Here is a 23952-nt window from a genome sequence, read left to right on the forward strand (position 1 = left end):
TCTCCTCTTTCACTCTAACTAGTAGCTCTCTCCCCTGTCCCTGACTTTGCTGCAAAGTGCAATCACCTTTCATTGACAAAGCAGGATACCTTCATTGCCATACTTCATGGCAAAGCATGGAGTGAGGGTGGGGAGGGGACACCAGTGGGTTTGAGCTGGTCACTGGGGAAGTCAGCATTTAATTGAAAAGAGGCCTAGTTAGAGAACATTCCCAATTGGTTTGATAGAGATTAGGAGTGCAAAAACTTGTAAGTCCATTGGGGATTGTGCTCTGTGAGGGCACTGGTCTGCTTTGGGCCTATCACTTTTAAAATTTGCACATTTAAAATCTTGCATTATTATCCATTCTTTGTTGGAATCTGCTGCAATTTACAAATCTAAAGAGATTATTAAAAGATTGTTTAGTCTAGCAAAAATCTATGCCAGAAGCTGTTCTAGTTTCACCTGTATGTATAAAAAGGCAAGATACAGCAAGTAACATTCAAATGAGTGCAAACATCTACAGGATTTACCAGTGAGTGCCTGCCTGTTGCAAAATATACTGATATCCACATTGTTATGTTTTGTAACTTTAGAAATTAATTGAAAGAAAAACACAGGAGCTCAAGATAACTTGTCTTCTTAGCGTTTCTTTTGTGCGGTGTTTACATATAACATAGTGGTGTAATGACGTGTGACATTCATGTACTTCTTACGTACAACTCAATGAATTAAGTAAACAACAAAGAAAGTTTAATCAATATAAACCCACATATATAATTTTACTCAAATATTACTGAAATCTTAACTACACTACACTCTTTCCTGCTTAGCTATAAATTCCAACTGAATACAGAATGTATCTCAACTCAGATATGTAACATATTGCACTGTAGTCATCTTGCAAACACAGTATACCATATAATACAACTACTATATAGGCATGCACGGCATAGTAAATTTTAAATTGTTCAATTCAGGCCCAAGGACAATTGCTGTGGAGGATTTCTTACTCTTGTGGGATAATGGCTTTCCTGACAAGGGGAAGGGGTCTGCTTGCTCAGCAGGAGAGGCTTGTGGCTGTGAAACAATCTCAGGTTCTAGATCCTCCGCCATGCTGGATGTAAGTTTTGACTTTAAGACTACAGGAGGTGCTTCTGACAGCTCTGGTCACTGTTCTGCTCTCATCAATTGATCAATGTGTCATCTCCAGGTGACACCAAAAGCAATCTCCACTGTGTAGGAGACTGGTCCAGTCCTGTCCTAAATCCTTCCAAGTACTCACGTTGGATCATCTCTATAGTCTCTTGCCAGGACCGTTAATCCAGGAGTGAAACATTGAACATTTGAGAAGCCCTCAATTTGACTCAGCTGTTTGTCCTGCATACTCCTTCTGAGATTGGGTTTGAGGAGATCCAAGCGTGAAAGCAAGGGATGACCCAGGAGCAGCACCGCTGGTGAGTTGCTGGCAGTGGAGCGATATGTAAGGAGGAAATTGGCGAGCTTCGGATAGTGCGTTCTGCTGACCGTGCTGATAGTGATTTTTTTTTAGACCATGGAGCAAATGTTTCACCAAACCATTTGTAGCTGGGTGCTATGGTGCAGATGTAATATGTCTTATTCCATTTATTTTCAGGAATGACTGAAACAGTTCCACCACAAACTCTGGTCCACTGTCACTGACCAAGTGTTCTGAAACACCAGTCCTTGCGAAGAGGCTTCTCAACACATCGACAGTGTGCGAGGCTGGAGTGGAGACTATTGAGAACAGTACCGGCCACTTTGCACCTGCATCCTACCAAGGAGAAATTTGTGCCCATGAACGGGCTGGCAAAACATACATGAATCCTCGGCCATTCTGAGAGATGGAGAGGTTCTGCTCCTGGCACCTTTCAGAGGTGTTGGCAGCCAGAGCAGTGCATGGCAAGCTACTCAACTGGTTGATTTATACCAGGCCACCAGACAATGCTTCAAGCCAACACTTTCATTTTGACTGTGCTAGCTCCTCCAACATTTCAGCTACCAGCTTGGATGGCATAACAACTCTCAATCCCCACATAACTGCGTCACGTCCTTTCGCCTTGGGGCACCCATCACTGCTTGAATTTTCTCAGCGTATATGTTATCCTTGTGAATCAATACTGCAACCATAATAAGTGATGCTTGGTGTAAATAATTCACACGTATTGCATTGTGCTCAGAGCCCGTAACCTTCCAATCTATTTAACACCATTCTGAGATACTGGACACCAACATCCAGGTACGACTGAGTGGTTGGGCCACCTTGTCCACAGCTTTTGGCCAGAGCACAGGTGCAGATGCTACTCCAAATATATGCCTATTATAGCGATGAAGCCAATTGGGAGTGTTTATGGTGAGAAACACGGACTCTTCCCTCCAGAAAGGTTTGTAAAGATATTCTCCATTCTGGGTAGAGGGTATTGATCGACTTTCTGTACAGGATTGATGGTGACCTTAAAACATCAGCAAAGCTCATTTTTGCTGGTCTTATTGGAACAGTTAAACTTCCAAGCAAACTGCATGCTTCTCTACCTATTGAACTCAGTAACATTGGCACTCACTTTTTATCAGCTATGTCACTGGCTTCAAAATACTATTCAATTCATTCAGAACACATCATCAATTATCTGTTGCGTAACCGAACACATTTATCTTTCCAATGTTGCCAGCCATTTCTGTTTCTGATTATTAATATTGCCTGGTACTCACTGTTTATGAACTACTGAATTACATCCATTTTATGCCATTTTTTAAAAACTCAAACGTCTCTTTCACCTTTCAAATAAAAACGTGCTGCACTTCTACAGATATGTAGTCAGCTTGGGTTCATTTTACAACTTCTTCATCGCCACTGTTAACTTCAGAAATTAATCGAAAGAGAAACGGAGGAGCCTGGGATAACTTGTCTACCTAGCTGTTCTTCAGTGGGGTGCTCACATGTGATGTGGTGGCTAAATGACGTATGCCATTCACATATTTCTTACGTATAACCCACAATGAATTATGTAAGCAACAAAGAATGCTTAATCAAATATATTTACAATGTTAATAAAATATTACTGAAACACTAAATACACTACACAGGTTACCATAAATCAACATTTCAGTCAAACTTGCTTTTGGTAAGCAGCTGTAGTTAAAACCTCATCATTATACTGGAAATGGTAGATTTCATCTTGAAAATATAAGCAAATGGAGAAAAACACCAAATGAGCATACAAAAGAAAGGAATAGTAAGGCACATAAATTGAGTTGCTATAATGTGGTGTGTCGTATAGAGGGCGGACTAATTTAAACAGCCTGCACTTAACTGATGGTAGTGAATTTCTATTGTAGATTTCATATTGATTCCAATAGAATAAACAAATCTCGCAGTGAAAATATAACAAATTATGATAAACTGCAGTCATACAAACAATCACAATCTCAGCTTACGTCAAGGATTTCTTTATTAGCTTTCGGTGAGGTTGCTTCTCTCAATACTTTGATAGCAACAGGGATTTTGACATTTTCCCCCTCCGGATTCCACAAGCCCTGTGGAGGAAATGACATTTAAATTAAAGCAAAATATCTCAACTCTTTCTGACATTCTGATTGAATTTGTCAAATATGCACTGACTCACAAAAAATAAAACAAGTTTGCATTTATTGGTCATGGGACTAAGCAGGCTTAGATTATTCAAAGCAGATGTTGAAGACTTCCAGATCATTCGGAATCAACAGAAAGGGCAGGAAAATGGCATTTGGTCCTAATGTCAGTGATGGAATTACTGAAGAAACAAATGCCTTATTTCTGTTCCTATTTTAACCTGCCTTTCAACTGTTAAAAGATCTCTTCATTTTGGTTAATTTCCTTTTCAGAAACAGAAGCAGACAAAATGAGATTCAAGTTACAAAACTTAAGTCTATTTTGCATTGCCAAAAGGTACAAATAATGTCTATCCGAGTGCTAAAGGAACTTCACCAGACAGCGTTATTGTATCGAAATTCAGGCACTAGAGGTCAGCAGACCTCAAAGGATCTTTCATCAAAAGCAACAAATGGACTGAAAATTGTGTAGGTTCAGTGATCTCCGTACGATTACCAACAGAAAATATTACATGCCAAGAGATTAATCGAGTAGATTGTCCCTGCAAATTTATTGCTACCTTCTCCACTACATCAAATTTATGCCTCAATAGCCTTGTTTTACAAGCTAACGGTGGGATTTGAAGAATATTCTGAAATCCGGTTACATCATACCGAATTGTAAAGGAGACTGTCTCGAGACATTCAATCTGATCCACCCTAGGGGCCTTCTCACAAACTCACCACAACATCCTAATATATTTTTGAGGGGCTCCAAAGATTTTGCCTCATTACCTCATCAAAGCACATCATTCTATCAGTCTTAATATCTTCTTTTATCAGTTGAAACAGTATTTCTTTAATTGCAACTTTAGATAGTCTGTATTAGATCTTGATTATCTCTAAACCACCTTTTCTCTATACTCTTCAGTTATTTGTTGTACGTCAACCTTCATCCTCAACAGCTACTTCCGCTCCATCCAGCCTTCATGAGTGCTAAAAGAATGGATTTGACCTCCCCCTTTCTTACCCAACCTCAGAATGATACACTGATTTGACTTGCAGAGTCAGAGACTACAGATGCTGGAAATCTGCCGTACCCACCAGGAGACTCAAAATGCTGATAGCCCATTTCCCTCCACAGATGCTGCCTGACTAACTGAGGTCCTTCCCCATTTTGTATGTTGCATTGTGGAGTGATTGTTTTCCAGCATATAACTTCCCTCCTGAATTCTTTAAAACATCTTTTCCCCTCTGTGCCTACAAACAAAATATCTGGTTGTTATACCTTTTTTATAAAGCAGAACACTGGTAGTTCCTAAGATCTGACCCCTAGTCTACTTCTCTCCCACAGAAACATTGAGCATTTCAGAATCAGAATCAGGTTTATTATCACCAGCCTGTGATGTGAAATTTGTTAACTTAGCAGCAGCAGTTCAATGCATACAAAATCTAGCAGAGAGAGAAAAAAAATAAAAACATAATAATAAACAAACAAGTAAATCAATTACATATATATTGAATAGATTATTAAAAAATGTGCAAATTCAGAACTACTGTATATTTAAGAAAAAGTAAGGTAGTGTCCAAAGCTTCAAAGTCTATTCGGGAATTGGATGCCAGAGAGGAAGAAGCTGTTCCCGAATCGCTGAGTGTGCGCCTTCAGGCTTCTGTACCTCTTATCTGATGGTAACAGTGAGAAAAGGGTATGCCCTGGGTGCTGGAGGGCTTTAATAATGGATGCTGCCTTTCTGAGACACTGCTCCCTGGATATAGATGTCCTGGTATCTATTTGTAGCATTCTATTTGTATTTCAGGTTTTGAATATTCAAAGAACTTTGTTTTTGATTCTTGTAATTTTACTCTTTCTCCTCTTTCAAATTATGATTCAGTCTCCCTTTCATCCACAAAAGTTGCTGTCTTAGTTAAAGACTTTTGACATTACCCTGTAGGACTCAACTTCCTAGATATCTTGCTTCTGTCCTCCCAAACTCCTTCAACATATTAAAGTTTGCTGCTAGATTGGTATCCCAGCATGTCTTTCCATATCAACCAGCACTGATTTCAAAAGGGCAAATTAGAATTCATTGTTCCATTTTAAAAATGCTGGCACAATCACATCCCACCTCATCACTGGAATCTCTTTGGCCCTAAATCATTACAACCCACTGGCCATGCCCTCTTGCAACTCTCCCTTTCTCCATTCAAGTTCACTCGGTGGCAGAACTTTCAATCTTGTTGATGACAAACTATCTTACCAAATCTCACCTTGTTACTTCACCCTTTGCTCTTCAGCATGCCCTCAAATATACTTTTTTACTCATATTTTCAATTAACACAACCTTCTTTTACCACCACTCCAACTAAAGCTCTTTAGTTATGCTTTATTATGTTAGACAGTACAGAGCTTCTTGATATGGGTGGTCTAAATGGAATTTACTTCCTGCCATGTCAGCCTATTATGAAGATTAATAACACATGTTCAATTACTCTGCTTCTCCGACTGCAGTAAAAGTTAACCATGATTTACAACAGACGCAAGATTTGAGCTCAGCTACCAACAGGAATTCTTCGAAAGGTGCACTGTGCTTAAGAGGTAAATTACCTTGTACACAGTGCCAAATGCTCCAGAGCCAAGCACTTTGATTTTCTTGAATTCTGTCTCTTTAAGGATCCGCAGAAGGGCCTGATTTGGAGCAGCTCCACTGGGTGTTAGAGGCTGAACCAGCTGCAAGAAGAACAAAATCACCTTATTCCTTTAATATAAAATCATCTATCTGATTTATTTACTTCCTGTAGTGGTGATGGGAGAGATAAAGGCTCTGACAGCTAAGTACAGAGACTTTAGAATAAGCAGTCTAGACTGTAAAGAACCCACTGATCTCTCAAGTTTGCTTGCAGGTAATATATATGGTGTTCTTCTTCATTGGCTGTAAAATGGGGTACAAAATTACCATCAAGTAACAGCCAGACTCTGTCATTTTGTTCAATGTGCATAAGACTTCTCAACGTCCCTAAATTATACCATTTCCAAATCAGCATGTTTCTTTTCTTTCAGAATAATAACGACAAGCAATTTGTGTTTAATAAAAAAATGAATCCAATTACTTGTTATCTATTTGGAAAAGCCAGCAATGGACTTTTGGTAAAACAAATCACAACCTTGCTTAAATTAAAATTCACAATTTGCCAAGGTACAATTTCCTTTTTTGGGTGAATAACCCTACACCAAGCCAATCTTGTGAGGAGAGGCAATAAAGTAAAATCAAAAATTCCTTTTGATGATCTAGGATCCAGAAATTTAGATCCTCAGATGGAGAGACGTGTTTATTTCCCTTCAGTTCTGGCACCAACCTAATCCAGCTCCCTCATCTAAATCACAGAAGGCTCCAAATGAACTCCTTCCATACTACTTTTATATGAAACCTGTCTGATCGATTTAGAATGAAACTTAAAACAAGCTTTTACTATCAAACATCTCAGGAAAACCATTGATTTTTTCTCTTAAAAAAAGATATTCTTCTACACGTTTACCTCCCGTTCCTGCAGCAAACGTCGCAAAGCCCGCTTCTTTCTGACGTGCCTTCTCCGCAGAAATACTCCAATCAACAAAGCCAACATGACCAAACCAAGGAGCCCTCCAACAATTCCTGCAGCAATGGAAGGAATGTGGGACCTGGAGAAGAAGGAATATCACCGAGAAATGTTTTGTTTGAATGCCATGAGAGTCCTCTATCTTTGGTGTTGCATGCTTCAATCACAAATAATTTAAGAACATAATGAAACACGTTTTCATCACACTATTCTTTGAAAAAATTGATTTATTTTGATCGATGGACTTCACAGCAGTCTGTGTGGTAGTCTGCCTCAACTTCCACTATATTCTGTATTGGTCCTAAACTTTTTATTAAATATGAAATTGTCTTTGTTATTAATTTGATTTGCTGATGGTGTTACGTGAAAAATAGACATCAACATAAATTAATTTTCTACTGTGAATATCCACTAGGGGGAGGGGGACAGTAGTTAAAGAGGGTGAAATGGGGGGGGGGGAGGAAGAGTGTGAAGGGGGGGAATAGGGAAAGAGGGGAAAAGAAAAAGAGGGGGAGTAGTTACTGGAAATTTATGAACAGCTAATTCCCTCCATCCCTTCCCTGAAAATTTACTGACAAGTGTTTGATAATTTATTATCCAATTGTCAAGATCTACTGCATGGCTTCAGTATTTAAATTACAGGTGAACAGTCAAGCAAGAGGCACCACAATATGTATTTCATTGTCTCTCTATCAACTCTGGCAACAGTTTTGGTTTTTCCTTTGTTGCGTGCTTGTCCCTTTACCACCTGACTGTCTAAGTTCAGTAAACTCCTACCTCCTACCCAATTAGGAGATGCCAGGTTTTACCCCATTATCAGGAGCTTGATTCCCAGTAATCATGTCATCCTTCTGTGACACTGCTCTACTAATTTATTAATTCCACCAGGCTCCTGATTTATTGTGCTCTGATAGATCCAGTGGTTCTGGGAAACCTGCTATGGTGCCTGTCCAGTCAAGGAATTTATTTCCATCACTACTTTCTCTGTTTAACATGCTGTCACTTTCAATGGTGCAAAAGACAAGCAGAGAAGTTGTAATTTTGTAAGTCACATGGTAGCGGAGGCCTCTTCATCCACACACTCATGATACAGAAGTTTCCATTTTTATACCCTCATGCAGAAAATATAGCTTCATCAATGTGTGATGGCCTAGGTGTCATCAATGGACCAATGATTAGAAGGCATGTATGGATGCTACTTAAAACCAAAACTAATTTTTTCCCCAGCATTTGCAGGTTTTAAAAAAATTCCAGACAAAGATTTACTGCAAGTCTGATAGCACATCATCATTATGTTAATCCATTTGTAGCAACTGCAGTGGAACGCATATTAATCATTTTCTTTCGGGGATGTGGAACTCACTCTATAGCCCCCAATATCTATATAAATATGAAACACTCTGGCTCAATTGGCTGCGGAAGTCTGGGGAAGACAAACTCTGGCCCCAGCCCAAACATCAGATAATATGGCGAGCAGCCGGTAGCTTCGTTTTGGGTGCAATTGTAGCAGTGGGCCAGATGTCCAATATGTTGACTCCACTTGTTCTTCTTACTGATTTCTAAGGTTCCAAGCATGCCTAGCAAGGTTCGATTAAACCTCTCGGGTTGGGGATCACCCTGTGGATGATAAGGTGTAGCCCTTGACTTCGACTACAAGTGCTCAGTAACTCAGGTATGAGCCTACTCTTGAAATCCCGTCCCTATCACTATGTATCCACCTGGGGAGGCCATAATAAATGAAATGCTTCTCCCATAACACTTTGGCCACTGTGGATGCCCTCTGGTCCTTGGTAGGAAAAGCCTGCGCATATCTGGTATAGTGGTCTGTGATGACTAAGACATTCGCCGTGTTGCTGGCACCTGGCTCTATTGACAGGAAATCTGTGCACACCAGGTCAAGGGGCCCCGCACTCTGCAAGTGGGACAATGGAATGGTCCTCATCGGCAGTGTCTTCCTCTGTATGCATCGAATGCAGGACTTGCACTATTCTTCAACCTCTGGCTTCATTCGGGGCCATTAGAACCGATCTCTGAGTAATCAATAGGTCTTTTCAACCTCCAAATGGCCAGAATCATCATGAAGTTACTTCAACAGAATCCTCCAATACTTCTTAGGCAGAACCTGCTGGGTTGCCAAGGCTGGTCTGGAGATGACGTGACTCAGTATAGGATCTGGTTCCTCAACTCCAATCTGGGCCATTCTCTCAGTAATGAAGGCACAGCAGCATGTTTCGTCCTCTCTGCTTGGGCCACATCTTCTTTTTCGACCACTGACCAAATGGTACCGATGCCCAGTCATCTCGCTGAGCAGTTGCCACTTCCCCAGGACTCAATTCTGGCAACTGGTTTGTCTTCAGAGCTGTCAGGTTACAGTAAACCTGTGGAATGGCGTCATCAGAATTTCCCAATTGACCTACTGCTCGATGTTGCTCTTGCCTTCCGCCTGCCTTCACTGTGATGAAAAATTGGCACATGGCTCTCACTCCCAGGGCAGGAACGCTCTCCCACTCCTCGTCCCTGCCCAGCCCTTCATGCACGTGTCGGAAAAAAGCATCCACATCAATGTTCCTACTTCCTGGCCGGTATTTCACGCTAAAATCATAGGCAGACAACGCCACCAACCACCAATGGCCTGTGGTATCCAATTTTGCTGAGGACAGGATACAAGTTAGGGGACAGTTGTCTGTCCTCACCTCAAAATTGACACCATAGAGGTAGTCACTCAATTTATCCACCACAGCCCATTTCAATGCCAGGATCTGCAACTTGTGTGTGGGGTAGTTTTTCTCAGAGGGTGAAAGACTCCAGCTGACAAACACAACAGGTTTTAACTCTGTGCCCTGACCCTGATAGCTGTCTCTGTATGCAGTACAAACAGCACTCGGGAGTCTGCAAAAGCCAGCACTGGCACCTGGGTCAGCTGCTCCTTCAGTGACTGAAAGGCCTCTTCACATTCCATCTCACTCCAAAAGGCTCCAAAGGGCGAAGATATTTTTTACCCACCTCTCCATTTGTCCTCCTCCCTTCCTTCCCCAAGGGAGGGTAACCACACAGGGTGACTCACTTTCACGTAGCCCTTCATGAACCTCCGATAGCACGCACAAAACACAAGGAATGAGCACAAAGCGCTCAGAGTCTGGGGCCTTGGCCAGGTGGTCACTACCTCTATTTTAGATAGATCCTAGCTACTCCATCCCATGAGGCTATGTGCCCAACTGACAGATGTCTTGCAGAACTGGCACTTGTCCTGGGAAAGTTGGAGCTCTTCAGCTTTCATCCAGCCCAGCACCTTCAGTAGCCTCGCTTCATGTTCCTCCAAGGTGGGCCCAAACACTATGAGGTCATCCAGATACACCAATACCTCAAGCAAGTTCGTATCCCCCACCTTTTTCTCCATGACACATTGGAAGGTTGCAGGGGCTCCTGTAAGCCCCAGGGCATCCTTTCAAACTGGAAGAATCCCAGTGGACATATAAATGCCATCTTCTCTTTGTTAGCCTTACTCATAGCAACTCAGCCACTCCTCAAGTCCAGCACACTGAACCACTTTGCACCACTCAGACAGGGCAGAGTCCAATAGTCCACACACATCTGTACCTTCCCATTCTTGTACCTGGCCACTACTATTGGGAACACATAGGGGCTTCTGGACTCAGTGATGATCCCTTTTCCTTCAGCTTACACAAATGCTGCTGAACGTCTTCCACCTCTGCAGGGACCAGTCACCGTGCTCTCTTTTCTGAATGAGGTATCCTCGTCACCTGGAAAGTGTGGCGAGTGCTCTTGGAACAACCCACATCAAACTCGTCAGTAGAAAAGACACCTTCCAGTTCCAACATCTTTTCTATCAACCTCCTCTTCCAACCCACAGGTACCAGGGGGGTCCCCAAAGTTGAATGACTCAGAGGTCAACTTCCCCCTTTTTGCAGAGAGTTTCTCCCTGGCTTGTCTCACGGGGGCACACTACTGTCACCGGGAAGAGATGCGCCAGGGGCATCCTCCACTCGAAGCTGACTTCCCTCTTCACTGTGTTCCTGACAATCACTGCCATCCTGCTTGCCTGTACAACCGAGGGCTTCTGCAGTTCGGGCCTCGCCAGTATCCCAGCAGGTAAACCCGACTTCTCTTCGTGGTCTTCTGGAGCAACCACTATGAGGGCCTTGGCCTCAGGCCTAAAGGGAAATTTGGTGTTGCCCATCACCTTCACTACTACCCCAGGTCATAACATGATCAGTTTTAACTGGGTGAACCATGCAGTTCCTCGTCTAAACTCATTATCTGGCCCAGCATAGCCATGCACTTTCTCAAAAGCTGCTCGAAACACTGGGTGAGTGGACAATGTCTTCAGAAAGCTCTCTCCTTGCAGGCTCCCATTAGCCTCCTCACAATTGGAGTGTTGGTCCCCACAAGAATTGAAACTTCGTCCTTCTCAAGGGGGGGCCGGACAAACCAGCACTAATATATCAAGGATCTCAGACATTCCCACATCGGCCTCTGAAAACTCCAGCTTCACTGACAAAAAACCACCATGCAGATAATCACCCACATTAAGACCCCAGATCTCTGGTGCACGGAGTGGTGTTAATGATAAATGCGTCAAATACTGTACAGCAAAGTGACCTGTGACCCTGTATCAAGTATGGCTCCAGCCTAAATACCCTCTCTCTGTAGCAATACACTGGAGCCTGGCCCTACTAAGCCTTCAGGAGTAAGGATTTTTCCTTTAGGGTGTTCCTTGATATATTGCAGGGAACGCGTTCTCCCGAGATGCCAGGCCGTTCCCTCACTGGGTCTCTCTGCTCAGGTACCTGGGGATTCACTCTCCGAGGGGCTTCCCGTCGTTCACACTCCCGCCTGAAATGTCCGCCTTCACCAGTTATAACAAACAATACCTGCTGCTCCCCTTCTCGCAGGACCCCAGCCGCTAGTAGTCCTCTGTGTAGTCTGTCCCCTATCATCTCCCTCACATGTGAGGGGGGCACACCCACTGGTAACAACCAGGACATCTCATCTCTGCACAATCTCCTTTACTGGGTGGGCTATCCGTGGCCACTTCAACGCAGGGGGCTATAACCGAGAACTATACCCTGCTGACACAAACCCCCCCCACACTCCCCGACTCCTCCTCTCATACTTCTCTGATCAGCTCCACAAATGAGGGGTGGCACGTGTCTTACAAGACAGCCAGAGACCCCAAGTGATCAGGTCCTGGGACTGGGTGCCTTTCACTATTTGGTCCATTCTTAATTGATCCACATCAGCTGTCTGAATGGCCCCTCTACACTGCAAGCAATTCAGCTGCCTCTCCAGCTGAAAAATGTAGGCAGAAAGCTTCACGCACTTCTCCTGATGTGATCCAAAACCTCGTCATGAGATCCATTGGGCTTCCAGTTGTGCCAAACTAGTGCCAACACGCAGGCCGCAGAAATGGAACAGGGGTTCTCTGCCTTTATCGATCTCACTAGGTCAGCTCAAACTTTCAAGCAATCGCTGTCGTTTCATCATCAGAGCACTGCCACTCATCTAACCATAGAGAGGTCTGCTCTGCCCAAGCCTCACACTCCTCTCTCCCTGAGGGGTGGGCTTTGTTTCTGAGAACAGGCAGAGCTTGTGATAGCTGGGACTTTGAACCTGGGCATTTTGCCATTTATTCCCGAGAGCTAAGGGCTGCTACCAACTCGGAATGCTCAGCTCTTGCTGGAGGACTCATTATACCTATATCAGACCACTCCTTCTCCTCGCTCAGCAGAAATGAGAGCAACTTGTCTTTTAAAGTCTCCATCCCCAGCTACAAGAAACTCGGCTTCCGATTCGGCACGCTCGCCTTCACTCCCCTCTTCCCAGGAAGTATGGAGAGCCCACGGCCCCCCTCTCCCGGGGCCCCTATAGTACCAGGCAGTTCCACTGCCATTACGTCAGAGTAAAACAAAGTCGTCGCTCGCCAAGCCCCATTTGTGTGGATGCTGTGTGATTCGACACCCTTTTACAAATAAGTAAAAAGAAATAACAGACAGTACATCACTTACAATGAAAAGATATAGCTTTACAATTCTTAATTTGACTAAGGATTAATGAAGAAAGAATAAAAAAAAAGAAGAGGGCCCATTTTAATGAAACAGTCTGATGTGCACAAGTTGGAGCTCACGGTTTCCCCGTCGCTGATCCTCCTTCAATCCCGTCCCCGGCTTCGCCAAATCACGGCCCCACTCCTGGTCCAATTCTATGACCTCTTCTCTCTGGTGTCTTCACTCTTCATCATCCCTCAAACCAAAAAAACCCCCCAAGCCCAACCTTAGTGTCCCTCACCAGAGAAACCTCCCCTTGATCCTGCCATCCTAACTGGACGGCACACAATTCTCCTATCTCTCATCTTCAACAGTAACCCAAACTAGCAGCTTGCAGCAGCATAACAGGGAAAAAAATATATGAACCAGGGCATTACAAACATAATAGTTGATTCATACACAAACACACGGCAATCATGTTGCATTCAGCTCTAAGTTTGCCTGATAATTTGGAAGAGCACTCAATGTTTTTGCCAAAGTACTTATGTGGAGGATGGGAAGATGGAAGAGTCACATTATTACAATTTTAAAAAATGGACCTGAAATTCTACAGTTGTCCGCATGTCCCAATTCTCACCTGCTCTCCTTCAAGAGATAGCATAAATTACTCTTTATAGCTGTTCTTGTTTGCTGGTCATTTGTTTAATTGGTTACAGATCTTTCAATATAAACTGGTAACTAATGTAAACGGTGGCCAAATACTCTATCTAATACATATGTAAAATATAATTTATCATTAGGAATGATCAGGAAATTTAGAATGTATAAACAAAATAGTGGATCATTGGAGAACTTTACCCAGCATAATGATCACAATCTTCAAGCTCTGGTCCTTTACACCTATGATGCAACAGAAAGAAAAGATCCATTTAGTGGAAAACACATCACATCACACTACAATCCATTGCATTCAAATCCCTTTCATTTTTGGTGTGATGAGTTTGATCTTAGTCCAGTAAGATTATTTTTCTAATAACATTTTATAAAATTCCAAGAATGAAGAAGAGAGACTGACTCAACCTGCTCATTGCAAAATTCAACTCTGAGATGTGTCAAGGAAAAGCTTGGGAGAAAACAAAACGTATGTATCTTTCTGCATTAGAGAAGCTGGGTCTCTCATTTAAAAACAAAACTGAAAAACTGATAGCTGGAATGAATTAATTGGGTAAATGCAGTAACTTGATATGGTTAACACAAAAATTTGCTTTTCGGGAAGGTTAGAGGATTCTGCCAAGTACTCAATGATGGACCAGATCTGCTCCCTTTCCAAACATATCGTCACCTTTCTGCCTGGACGGGGTATAGAGTTACAGTATGTGCACTTTGATGTTCTATATTGTGAGCCATAACTTTTTACAGATTATTTTCCAGAAGGATGAGACATCCAGAGAAGTGAACTGTAGTGACAATAAGCTCTGGACATACTTTAACAGACCGTTACATAGAAATCTACAGGACATTAGAGGCCCTTTGACCCACAATGTTGTGCTGACCATGTAACTACTCTAGAAATTGCCTAGAATTCCCCTATTGCATAGCCCTCTATTTTTCTAAGCTCTATGTACCTATCTAAGAGTCTCTTAAAAGACCCTATTGTATTCAGCTCTACCACTGTTGCTGGCAGTACATTCCATGCACCCACCACTCTCGGTGTGACCTTTATTATTGATACTATTTGACAGAGCTGATCATTACTCACCCTTGAGTGCAATTTAGGTGACAGAGCTGGCAATGCTTATTCTCATCAGGGTACTTCCAGATGAGGGTATTATTTTCTCCAGGGATTCCAGAAGGACAGCTTTTCACACAGTGTTGGCCATCTCTAAAATGAGCACATCCGCTACAATTTTGGTTGCCCTGGGTAACAAAATGAATAAATTGACTCTGGTACAATAGACGGTAAAAGCAATCTATCATTGCCCAAATAATATGAAGAAAACCAATTAAAAAAACAATTATATTGAACTTTTTAATCTTTACTTTCCAAGGTTCAGGAACATTGCCAAGAACCAAAATCACAAACTCCCACTTCAAATAATTTTCAGTTGAAAAGGACATAACTAAATGTAGCTGAATAGTTTACATATTCATTTTTTTTTAATCATCTCATCCTTTTGGTTTGGTGTCAACATTCACTTAAACAGAAACAAATAAAAACTAAAGAATGAAGTAGAGAAATAATACAGCACAGACTACACCTGGAAATAAATAATAAAAGTCTTATATCTGAACGTTCCACGTAGTTACAAAAAGCAACAGTTAAAATCATCTTCAACTTAATTGCCAAATCTTAGCCAAGAAAACCTTGGTTATTAAGCTATTAATCGAGCTGTGGTACTGAAGAAAACAACATTAGGATTCTTTCCAGAAATTGGGGTTTCATAACATGTTTAAACACAGCTGCAGTGAACCGTGTCCAGCAGAGAGACATGGCAAGAAAAAACAATGTTTTACATTACAGATTTGAATACGCCTCATCTGATAACCCTCTCTCTTAAAGAAAAATATCATGCCCATTAAACCTGGCAAATTCATTAATTTCCTGATATTTCTAGCTTCAATAAGTTTAACACCACTGTGAAATATGAAAATATTATGAAACATCATGTTTCACATATTCACAAACAAGAACCTATAAACAAGAACCTTAGAACAGATTGTTTTGTGGTAATTCTTGCCAGGGATAACATCGTCCATTTCTGCTGCCAGTTCAGTCACATCAAGCAATGACACACTATATTCACTGACAGCTTTGAAAGTATTAAAATTACAAGGTACTTCACAGAAGCATTTCTCAAATGTAATTTAACAATGCATTGCATTGTGGAATAGACGTAATTAAAGGTATAGTGAGACAGACTTTGTTTCATAAACGAGTCAGGCAACTGGAAAGCATATAGTCAATAGATAATCTGACCATCTCTCCCCCTAAAAAATCTTAAGTGAACTGAAGAAGTGGGGAAAGTGGGCTCAAGGTAAGAAATTGTATTCACTGAGTGAGAGGCCAATAGGCTGGTGTATGTATTGAAAATAAAATACGGCTATTAACATTACAAGATTAATCTGACAAGACTGTCTGCACTATGCAGCTAAATGCAGAAGATGAAGGGTTGCTGTTCCCTGGTCCCCCACACAGCTGTGCTGTATTCAGCCACCAGCAGTGTAATCTGCAGAAATCTGTGAAATACATAGGATGTTAGTTTTTTATGCTGATAGGAACCAAGCAGAGAGACAGACATGCAACATAAAATCAAACAAGATTTAATGTCTCACAATGCCATTTTTCTTACTTAATGATCTCTCTGATCTGATTTAAAATCATATATTTGTAGACATTACCTCAGATCAATATGTCAGAAAGTTTAAAATAATAACCTTACTTACAGTATGTTAAAAAAATATGGTAATTCAGTCATAAACAAAAGTGATTCTGCAGATGCTGGAAATCCACAGCAACACACACAACTGTTGAAGAAACACAGCAGGTCAGACAGCACCCATGGAAATGAACAAACATACAACATTTCAATCCCAAGACATTGACTGTTTATTCGTTTCTATAGATGCTGCCCGATCTGCTGAGTTTCTCCAGCATTTTGCTATGATAATTCAGCCTCTACATTTACTTAATGAGTACAATTCAATAAATTCTGTTTTCTGTAAAGAAACTGAAATGTAATATTATTTTTAATTCTAAGTTTGCTCTGAGAGAATTCCTCAGTGTGATTGAATACATCATTACATCACAGTATTTTACAACATAGCTTTTTTTCGTATGCCGAAGCTGTCCTGAGTTGATAATGACAACAAACTGATTTAGGAAAGGCTTTTTCCTGTATAGCTTAATCTCTGGGCTGATTCCTTTTTATCTTATCAGTGGGCAGTGCTGGTTCACTGCTGACAGCAAAATACAGGTGATATATCCTGAATCTAATAAAAGGTAGTTATTCTGATCTGAATGCTATGGTAGGACAGAGGAATTTTGAAGTACAAATTCTGATGATTAATTTAGGCATCTTAAACTTGATCACTTGAACCTTTGCCTTGTTTTAGGATATTTAATGTGGTATAAGGGCATACAGAGATGAAAGACTTCCAATTCTACTGCTCGATCCCATTCTGACATGTCAGTGCATGGCCTCTTCCACTGCCGTGATGAGCTCACACTTGGGTTGGAGGAGCAACGCCTTTTATTTCATCTGGGCAGCCCCCACCTGATGGCATGGACCTTGATTTCTCGAACTTCTGGTAATTGCCCTATCCCCCTCACGGTTCCCCATTCCTGTTTCCCTCTCACTTTATCTCCTTACCCGCTCTTCACCTCCCTCTGGTGCTCCTCCTCCATCCCTATCTTCCATGGTCTTCTACCATCTCCTATCAGATTCTCCCTCAGCCCGTTATCTCTTTCACCAATCAACTTCCCCACTCTTTACACCCTCCCCAGGTCTCACTCATCCCCTACACCTTGTACTTCTTCCTCCCCTTCTTACTCTGACTTCCCACTTCTTCCCAGTCCTGATGAAGGGTCTCGACCTGATATGTGAAGTGTTTACTCCTTTCTACAGATGCTGGCTGACTTGCTGAGTTCCTCCAGCATCTTGTGTGTGTTGTTTTGGATTTCCAGCATCTGTAGATTTTCTCCATGTTAGAGATGGAGGACATTCGTTGTTGCCCTAAATGCCATCAGCATAACAGGCATTGATGATGATACTATATTGAAGCTAAAGATAACGATTAATGTGTTTGGGCTGAATTGTGTGCCTACTAATTGGGCCTCAGCAAGAAGAAATTCTAATGCACCAAGATAAGTGCTTAAATGGAGAAAATACTTATATGACTATATATAAGAAGAACTGGGCTTTTTAAAATTTAACAATAGACTTCATGGGTTAATATGATAGAAGTGTTTAGAGTTAGCAAAGAACTGGGTTGAATGAAATGAACAGTTTTCTGTAGCCGTGAAATCAACTGGAAAACAGATATTTGTAACAGAGGGCTGAGGAATTTCTAAAATAAACAAGTAGGAGAAATTGGATCCTACTCATTTTTCTGAGGTTCAGAACAGAAGCAACAACACACCAAGGTTTTTATGCTATCTTGTATACCACGGTGGGAACCTGGAACTCATCAGGCAATAGTCAGGCATCCTGGATCAGGAGTGAAACGTATCTGGGCATGAGCAATTGCTTTCTCTCCCTGCTCTCTATCCTTTATCCATTTTCCCACTTTCATCAATCTCACTAATCCACGAGTATGGCCAAAATGTGCCCGGGCTTCCACTGAAGCCACTCAGCTTACTGATTCCCCAAGGTAACCTCCTCCTAAGCCACTGCTCCTGCGCACAGTGGAAAGTGAACATGTTTCCATGATATCACAGGCTGATGTGTCATTACAGGGTGACAGCTTCTTATTGTACAACTAATAATCTCCGAAAGCCTTTGCAGAGTAATACACTCTGCTTGGTGACGTTAATTTGCTTCTTTTCTTGAACCATCTTTGTGGCTGACTGACCCTCAGTCATTCTTTGCCTTGAAATAAAAACATAATTTTTCCAGGGATCTCCATTTTAACTTTTAATACCAGTTAGCCCTCTGCTCCTTTTCTTTGTATGTATGACCGTTCTGTAATGTAATCTTGACTTACAGGTCCTCTGCAAGTTTCAGTCCCATTCTGCGGTTTACATTCGCCATCACATTGAAAACATCGGGACCCTTCCATATACTCCCTCACTTTCCTGTGCAAAAATAATAAAAAAAAATACGGTTTGTGAACAAACTGAAAACTAAACATCTGAAGAAATGTTAAAATCCCACATCAAGCCAGAACTATGTTTGCACTTAAACTTGTAGTTTATATTACAAACAAGAAAAAATAGATGAATGCATTCGTTACACGCAAAGGAGTGCAAAGTCCTTGCTTACTGAGGCTGAGATTGTGAGTGAAGCTCAAACGGATCAATGATACTGATGCACTTCACCCAAATAAAAGTGTCCTCCATGTCACTGCACCCACTGAATTTCGCTCAAAGTTTAAATAAACAATTCACAGTCTAAAAAGCAAAGGAACGTGATTGACCTGACAGCATCCATTCCAACCTAAAAAAAACACCTGAGGCAAAGGTTTCACTAACAATATACATCACTTCAATAAATCAACATGAATAAAAACACTTAAGTATTAAATGCCTTTTGCGTGAAACTATGTGGAAGAACCCCAAAATAACCTACGTCATCCCATCCATTTCCTGCTGCCCTCTTCCAAATGATTTTATTTCCAGATGGATCTGAACCCTGTCTCCTGACTTCAGTCATTCTATGCTCTCAGCCATTATTAATAGAAATGTTAGGATCCTTAACTGTCTTTGGGCAAAGTTGTCTGCATTTGAGAAAATTCAGCAGACATAAACAAGAGGGAGGAAATTAAATGAGTTAGAGTCTATTTTGTAGATTATTTATTTTACACGCTGTTCACACACATAAGTAGCGCACTTCCTCTTGAAGACATGGAGAAGTGTTGGACCAATTCAGCTGGAAGCAACTCCAAAAAGTCCATCTTACAGCTCATTGATTCAATATTAATCACTTGCTGAGAGGGTGGTGCAACAATATTCATTATGGACGCAAGTGATTCTGCAGGTGCAGAAAATCTTGGAGCGACATGCACAAAATGCAGCCGGAACTCAGCAAGGGAGCGCCTACAGAGGGGAATAAACAGTCGCATTTCAGGCTGAAACCCCTCATTAGTGCACCGTCAGGACAAACTCATGATGGCTCTTCCACATGAATCTTCCTGGGAGCTTCTGTGCTTGCTCTGCGACTGAACCACCAGCAACCAAGCCTCGTAACCCCAACCCACCGTACCGCAACACAACTGAAAGAAAAATAAATGAAAACAACAATTTGAATTTATTAACTATTTTTAGTTTGCTATCAGACATTAATTGTGAAAATGTATTTATTATCAGATTTTAGTAATTAGTATCCAAATTTACACATTATAGTTTACTAATGGAACAAATTAGCTCCTAGCCCGCAGTGGAAAATATTATTGGTCTACTTTGATATTTTTGCAAGTAGAAAAGGAAAACTCTAAATACTCTCAATGGAGTTACTTATCCCAATATTAATTTATGTTTTTTTTCTTTCCAATAGTTTGTTGAATCATGAGAGTTTTGGGAATCAGCGGTGAAGGCAGCTTTTTCATCAAAGCACCTTCTCTGCATAATTGAATGCAATGGTAAAGTATCAGCCCCATGAATTTCTTGTTTTTCTTCCACTTTATCAAATATTTACTGCTTAAAAAAAACAAATGACTTTTGCTGTAAACAGTCTGATTCCTTTGCAGGAATATTACAGAAGGCTTAACTGTACAGCAGTCACTTACTTTACATCAAAACTTATCCCTGAATTAGCTGAATATCAGACTCGTCAAGGGAGAGCATTATAAAAACTGACCAATACAAGGAAGCAGATCACATAGTAGTGGTACCAGATGGAAAACAAGGAGTTGTTCCTCCAACCTGAGTGTGGCCTCTTCGCAGCAGTAGAGGAGGTCATGGACTAACACGCCGGAATGGGAATAGGAAGTGGAATTGAAATGAATGGCAACAGGGAAATCCTGCTTTTTCTTGCGGATAGAGTGTAGGTACTCGGCGAGGCAGTCTCCCAATCTACATTGGGTCTCACCACTATACAGTAGTTGACCCCAACAGACCTGCAGGTGAAGTGTCGCCTGCTTGGGACTCTGAATGGAAGGGAGGAGGTCTAGGGACAGGTGTGGCCTTTGTTCCGCTTGTGAGGCAAACTTAGTTGATTAGTTTTTGTGGTATTGCTGTTATATTTATATTAGCAAAATGGTAGAATTATTTGTTGATTGTACTTTCTTAAAGTAACAACTAAGCTGCCAGTGGAATCTGCACCAGTTGCAAGTGTAGAAAGGGTTAGATGACACACATATTCATTGATGACTCTCGTCAAAATGTTATACCCACTTAAAGTAAATCCGGTTGTAATAATGGCCATCTACATCCCATCCAAAGACGTGCTTAATTGTGAGAAAAAGGAAATAGGGCTTTACTAATCTGAGGCAGAACATCCAGCAAGGATACAAGACATTCGGCCAGTGGTCAGTCAATACGAGGGATTAGTCTCTAATGACTACTGTGGGATTTTTAAATAAGATGTCTCATTCCTTTTCAAAAGTTATTCTTGCATTTGCCTACAGCATCTGCTCAGGCCATACGTTACAGATCTCTTATCTGAAAGGCTACATTACTGGAAGCAATCAGCTCAATTATCCAAAGCATCTTTTCAAAACTTAAGACTGCATTAAACATTCCGCCAAGTATTTCATTATACTTACCCATCAAAAATGTTGCACTTCTCAACACACGCTCTGTCACGTATGTAATAACGACAAGAAAAACACTGCAAGGGTCCAGGGCCCCAACAACCGTCGTCAGAACACAGTGGGTGGCAGACCCGATTTTCATCATCTAGGTGGCAGAAATGAAAAACAATTTTCAGACAGGATGAATATCATAATTAAAGGATAAGCATGTTTTTCATAACTAATTTAAAAAATTTACATCCTCACTTATAATGTTCCCGCTTTACTTGCTCAGCAAAAAACCCCTCTAAATACTGGAATTTTGTAACACTGGGAAAGCTAAAAACTACACTGAAGATATAAACAGGTTTACTTCAGATAAACTAGAAGTACACAAAAAATGAGGATTAAGAGTAGGACAGAAACCAAGGGAAATGTTTAAATGAAAACTCAAAGTAAACCAAAGATACAAGATGAGCAGAACACTTTATAGTACCAGCGACCAGTCTCAATTCCCGCTGCTGCCTGTAAGGAGTTTGCACGTTCTCTCCATGACCAAGTGAGTTTCCTCAGGGTGCTCTGGTTTCCTCCCATAATCCAAAGACATACTGCTTGGTAGGTTCGTTGATCATTATGAATTGTCCTGTGATGAGGCTAGGATTAAATCAGGGGATTGCTGGGCAGCACAGCTCAAAGGGCCAAAGGGCCTATTCTATACTGTATCTCAATAAAGAAATTTTAAATATAAATGATGAATTAGAATAAGTCAGCCATAAAGCTCCAAAAGTGAAAAATATTTGCTAAGGGAAGAAAGTACTTATTAGAAATATTGTTTTTGTTGCATTTTGGAGCAAGGCAGTTGCCTTGGCAAATTGTTTTCACTAAGGTGCAGGACTCCACATTAGAAAATTCAAAGTGAATCTATTATCAAAGTACATACATGTCACCATACACAATATACTGTCATTTCCTTATGGGCATACAGCACAGTTCCAACAAACACAATGAGAGAGTGCACGCAACAGGATGGACAAATAACCAACGTGCAAAAGAACACTGCAGATACAAAAATACCTAAGCAATAAACATCGAGAACATGAAATGAAGAGCCCTTGAAAGTGAACTCATGGGTTGTGGGAATATTTCTGTGATGGGGCAAGGGAAGTGGGGTGAAGATATCCCTTCTGGTTCAAGAGCCTTATGGCTGAGGGATAATAAGAGTTCCTGAACTTGGCAGTGAGGGTCCTGTGGCTTCTGAATTTCCCTCCAAATGGCAGCAGTGAGGAGAAATTATGGCCTGGGTGGTGGGGGTCCTTGATGAAGGATACTTCTTTCCTGCAACAGCGCTCCATGTAGATATGCTCAATGATATGGAGCACTTTTCTCATTTATGGACTGGGCCTACTCTTTGTAGGATTTTCCATTCAAGGGATCTGGTGTTTCCATACCAGGCCATGATGCAATTAGTCAATATACTCTCCACTACATGTCTACTATAGGAGTTTGTCAATGTTTAAGATATATTGTCAAATCTTGGCATAATTCTAAGGAAGTAGAGGTGACTGCCTGCTTTCTTCGTAATTGCACTTATGCCCAGCACTAGAATGGGCCTAGCTCCTCTGAAATGGTAACACCAAGAAATGTATAATTGCTGACCCTATCCATCTCAGATCCCCTGGTGAGAAGTGGCTCCTGGACCTCTGGTTTCCTCCTCCCAAAGTTAATAACCAGCTCCTGGGTCTTGCTAACATTGAGTGAAAGGTTGTAGTATCTCTCAGCCAGATTTTCATTCTCCTCCCCCAACCCCGATATGCTGATTTGTCACCACATTTGATTTGGCTTGCAACAGTGGTGTTGTCATCAGACTTAAATATGGCAATGGAGCTGTGCTTAGCCTCACAGTCAGAAGAGTAAAGTGAGTAGAGTGGGGGCAAGTAAGCAGCTGAAACTGTGTTGATGGAGATTGTGGAGGAGATGTTGTTGCCAGACCGAACTGACTAAGGTCTTTGAGGAAATCGAGTATCTAATTGCACAACGAGGTACTGAGGCCACGATCTTAAAGTTTATTGATTAGCTTTGAGAGGATCAAAACATACACTGCATGAGGTACAACCTGGATACAATATTTACTTCAAACATTAATTCCATGACAAGATATGTGCATTGTGTTTTTTTCTTAAAAAAATCATCCAGTAACTTTTATATAACTGAAGGTTTAAACAAACGATCGCATACAGACACAGAAAAAGTGATGATGACATTTTTCAGTTAAAGAGGTAATACATATACCTAGTTTTGGATTAACAAGTTAAAGTTAAGAGGACTGCTGGTGTTGGATAGAGGCACAACAGAAAGCCTTGATCAGGAGATAATTTCCAGGCTTCAATATCCTCAAAGG

At 41.3% G+C, this 23952-nt stretch overlaps 1 protein-coding gene across 3 annotated transcripts in view; it reads right to left on the reverse strand.

Moving 5' to 3' along the window:
* egfra (epidermal growth factor receptor a (erythroblastic leukemia viral (v-erb-b) oncogene homolog, avian)) overlaps positions 1-23952 on the reverse strand; it is a 265426-nt gene that overhangs the window by 32547 nt on the left and 208927 nt on the right. For all 3 annotated transcript variants that reach the window (XM_059972378.1, XM_059972377.1, XM_059972379.1), the window contains exons 13-19: positions 21588-21720; positions 18870-18960; positions 14926-15083; positions 14025-14066; positions 7102-7243; positions 6173-6295; positions 3436-3534 (exon numbers count right to left, since the gene is read on the reverse strand). In XM_059972378.1, the coding sequence (XP_059828361.1) occupies positions 3436-3534; positions 6173-6295; positions 7102-7243; positions 14025-14066; positions 14926-15083; positions 18870-18960; positions 21588-21720 (788 nt within the window). The remainder of the gene's footprint in view (positions 1-3435; positions 3535-6172; positions 6296-7101; positions 7244-14024; positions 14067-14925; positions 15084-18869; positions 18961-21587; positions 21721-23952) is intronic.

The sequence above is a fragment of the Hypanus sabinus genome, chromosome 6 (assembly GCF_030144855.1).
Source record: "Hypanus sabinus isolate sHypSab1 chromosome 6, sHypSab1.hap1, whole genome shotgun sequence".
Taxonomy (NCBI): Eukaryota; Metazoa; Chordata; class Chondrichthyes; order Myliobatiformes; family Dasyatidae; genus Hypanus; species Hypanus sabinus.